This window comes from Leishmania braziliensis, chromosome 32 (genome assembly GCF_000002845.2).
Source record: "Leishmania braziliensis MHOM/BR/75/M2904 complete genome, chromosome 32".
Lineage (NCBI taxonomy): Eukaryota > Euglenozoa > Kinetoplastea > Trypanosomatida > Trypanosomatidae > Leishmania > Leishmania braziliensis.
Genome location: NC_009324.2, coordinates 894,046 through 898,235, shown reverse-complemented (window position 1 = coordinate 898,235; position 4,190 = coordinate 894,046). Strand labels below are relative to the sequence as shown.

General features: G+C 52.7%; 1 protein-coding gene across 1 annotated transcript; it reads left to right on the top strand.

Annotated features, from left to right (window-relative positions):
• Positions 1–1,768: 1,768 nt before the first annotated feature.
• On the top strand, positions 1,769–2,713 carry LBRM_32_2480 (hypothetical protein, unknown function; the record flags this gene model as incomplete). Its single annotated transcript, XM_001567551.1, has 1 exon — positions 1,769–2,713. The coding sequence occupies one exon, from the start codon at positions 1,769–1,771 to the stop codon at positions 2,711–2,713; it is 945 nt and encodes a 314-aa protein (XP_001567601.1).
• Positions 2,714–4,190: the final 1,477 nt, after the last annotated feature.

Genomic DNA, 4,190 nt, shown 5'->3' with positions numbered 1-4,190 from the left:
AGAAGCGAAGGAAACTAACGCGTACGGAAATCTCTAGTCAGACGTGAGTGGCTCCTTTTTTTGATTGCCCTTCTCTATTCAACGAAAGAAAAAGCTGCAGCACTGGTGGCAAACTACGGTACTTTTTAGAGCCTTTTGTCGGGCCGCCTCTCCCCCTTCTCTTCCTCTTTTCTTCCATCTACTAGCATACCTTTCGAGGCCAACATCGAATACACACACACACACACATACTGCTCCTTATTGCCCCCTCTGTCTCTTGTGCGCTACAGAGGCTTTTGCTTGTTCAGTTTTTTTCCCTGCTCTGCGTCACCCACTACTTCTACAACCTCACCCACCCACCCCCCTTCCACATCTCGCTATCTCACAGTAGCAACAAAGCACAGCACAAACAAAAGTCAGAAAAGCTCTCTTTTCCTCTCCCCTTTTTTTGCCCTTTTCTTTTTTTTTTTCTCTTTCCCTCGCTGTGTGCCTTTTTGTTTTGTACGTCTTTTTCCTCTTCTTTGTCCTTTGCATCTCTCTCTGTTCGCCTTGGCTGTGTTTGGTCCTGTCAAGGCCGAGTTGCCCTGCTGTGTTTCCGTCTATTCTGATTGTGCACGTGTGTTGTTTATTGTTCGCTTGCTTGATCGAGTGTTGCTTTGTGTGTCCTCCTTCCCGTTGTTTCTACTTTCATGTAGCCTCTCCCCCTATCTCCGCTTGTCTGTCTCATTCTTTTCATCCACATACGCACAACTGCGCCATTTTCCCCGTCACCACCTCCCGTCTTTTTCCTTTTCGCTTTCAGGTCATTTTTTAGAGCCCTTGTGAGTCACGGCGTCGATTCCTTCCTCACCCACGAAACGGAAAAGTGTACCCGCAGGCGGCATTCAGAACGAAGAAAGAAAACTAATCGACCTACAGCGGCGAAGAGCAGCAGCACTTGCGCGGTCACGCACCAACGGAAGAGGGAACAACAAGACAGGGTGGCTGAGTAGGCGCGCACGACGTGTTCTCTTTTTCTTTCATTTCGTTTCGTGTCTCTTCTTTTTAAGCATTTTTCTTTTCCCTCTCCCCTCTGTTCCGCTCTCCTTTCGGTGTCTCGATCTCTGCGTTGCGTCTCTCGTGCCCCTTCTTCTTGCTGGTGTGGGTGGTTTTCGCCTCCTCTTCCTCCTCGCCTTCCTCCGTCTTTTTTTTCCGCTGCCTCCACTTTCTCTGCGGCTTAACTGTTTTTTCTCGTGCTTTTCTTTGCATTTGTTTTCGTCTTTGTTCTTTTTGTTCCCCCCCCTTTCCTCGCCGTCCTCGCGTGTGGGTGTGTCTTCGTGCTCTTGTCTCTTTTACCGCGCATTAGCAAGTCGGAAAGCTCACGCACACATACACGCGCGCGTATTGCTCCCTCTCCCCTGCTAAGTCACGCGTTGGCTTCTTCGCCGTCTGTCCGGCCCTTTTTGTGACTCCTGGTGGCTACGGCGCAGCCCAGAGAAGAATTCGCTTTTCTCTTCCGTGCGTAGTGCGGTGGCGGTTTCTTTGCCTTTGCTCTGTTGTGTGGGCCCTCTCGTGAGTCGCGGTCTCCGCTGCCGTTGCCGGGCGCACTCGCTTCGTTTCCCCCGTTCCGCGTCTGTGGTGTAAGACGCATACACACATGCAGATCGCATCTTCCTTTGAATCGGAAGATAGTGAAGCGCTTCGCTTCCTCGCGAGCGTGTCGCGCTACTCACTGACGATCGATGAGAGCGAAAACGCATCCTGCACGACTCATATCACACTCCCCCATGAGCTGGAGTCAAGGCCGCACATGACCTCCACATCTGAGATCGGCGATGCCACGTCGTCTTCGAACGAAACTTCGCTGTCAGCGAGGTCGATTGCTGTTCCCGAGTGTGCAAGTACGCGCTGCAACACCCCTAGTGTGACGGCTGGTGCAGCAGTGCAGCCCCTCTCTCGGGTGTCCTCGTTGCATCAGTGCGGTACCAACATCTCGTTGCTCTACAAGCTCTCCGCAGAGGACGCTGCGCTCCGCGCCCGCATTGCTGTCAATGCCAAGGTTCTTCTTAACGTGCTGACTGGCTACGAGGCGGATGACATTATCGACTTGCTCTACGTTAACGAAGCGTGGTTCTCGACGGAAGTGCTGATCTACTCCCTGTGTTTGGTGAACCGCCTAACCTTTCGCTATCCGAGCTGGTGTGCCACACACGCCGAAACAGACTGCGAGGAAATCAGTGGGATGGAGCCACACGTGCGCTGCAGCTTCAGTTCCAGCGTGCAGACCTCGCACCTCACGCTTCCGCACGTGTGCAGCAGTACCTCCAGCGATACTAGCCACGCCGATAACTACGACGAAGTCCCAATGGGCGATTCTCTGTTGCCCTCCAAAGAGCGCGTTCTTAGCGCCAGCACTAACAGTCTCGGCGATGTGTTTAACCGCCACAACACGCGCCGCCGCATCGTGGCACTTCTCTTGATCTCCGGCAAGTTTCACGGCGATGTTGTCTACAAGACGTCCTCGCTGGCGAACGTGTTGAACAAGTTCCGTGACGAGCAGCGCGCTGTGGCCACCCTTGCTTCTTCCCCAGCTACTGTCTCTGTCAAGTCGGTGCCGAGCCGTCTCCTTCCTCGTATTACGCCTGACCACCTTGGGCAGTGCGAGAAGCGACTCTTCCAGGAGCTGAGCTACACCATCTTGGTGAGCAGGGATGAGTACCAACACTGTGAGGACATCGTCTTGCAAGGGATCTGAAGGATTCAAAGGTGTGCTGCGGAGTTCGCAGCACCAATCGACAGAGGGCACACTCCTGGAGGAGCAGCAACGCAGCGGGAATGTACAGCATTCAAAACAGGAGGACGTTGCGCCTTTGGCACCCCATGACGGCCATCCACGCATGTGTGTGTGTGCGTGTGCGTGTGGGTCGGTGTAAGCAGTCGGATCCTCTATTTTCCCTCTTCCTCTTCCTCCCGTTCTTGGCGTGTTTTGCATCCTTTTTTTATTTTTCGACTGAGCTTTTGGTATGCTGCCGAGTCGCATCTTGGCGTTGACCTTCGTATGATTCGCTGCCTTTTCTCTCACTTTTTGGTTGCTATTGCCGCTGTGTGTGTGTGTCAACTCGAATGCGACGTTTTCTCTGCGGGTGATGTGGGTGGTGGCGATGACACGGGCACCTGCGGCTGCCTAAGCTCCCCCATTCTCCCTCCCTCGACTGTCACCCACCATAATTTCCACCACCTATTTGGCAGCAGAAAAGGGAAAGGGAGATCAATGTTTTATGGTGACTGTTGGGAGAGCTTAACACGACTCTGGCAGGTTCCACGGGCCGCTGTGCATTTCCCTCCCCCCTCTCTCACGTTAGAGGACGGACCGATCTTCTGTATGGCGTACTTGTCATGTGTGACGTCTTGCTCGTCTCGCAAAGTGCTATTCGTTCTTTTGATTTGTGCTTTCCATGTGTGTGTATGTGTGGGAGGGGGGGGGTGTAGTCGAAGAAGGAAAACACCTGAACAAGAGAAAAAACTGCATACCCCTACATACACGTAGATGTGCATGTGTGTGTGCGTCTCTCTCTTTTTCTGGCGTCCCTTTTACGTGATGCGCACACCACAATGCGCCACCTCGACATCATTTGCACAGCACACGTCAAGTGCTTCTCTTTTTGTTGCTTCTTTTCTTCCTTTGCCCAGTGCTGTCTTGCGATTTTGCCCATCATCCAGGACGCACACTTTTCTCTCTCTCTCTCTGTGTGTGTGAGCTACTCCGCAGAGAAGGAGACAAACCGCTGGGTCGTTGAATGAGGGTGTCTGAGTAGGTGAGAAGAGGTGGAGGCATCAACCAGTCAAATAAGAGTGGACCCGCGCCACCAAATGCGAAAAGAAGGCAAAGCGGCGCAGTTTATGAATAATGATGAGTGAAGAAAAAGGCAACAGCAACTACTAACGGCACTGTAGCGCTCATGCAAGCCCCTCTTCCCCTTTCAGCTCCCCCCGTGTGCATCCGCTCTCATCTTTTCCTCCCACTGCCCAGTACACTTATGCATCTGCGCCTTTCCTTCCTTATTTCGTGCGCGCTTGCGCTCGTGCGTATGCAGGCGCATCTATAGCGTGTAATGCTTTTTTTTTTTAAACGTTTTTGTCTGTGCTCCCGTCGATCGCGACTCTCTACCTCGATGTCGGGATTATGTTGCTCTTCCAGGCTCTGCATATATCAGCGTACAGGCCCATCCACA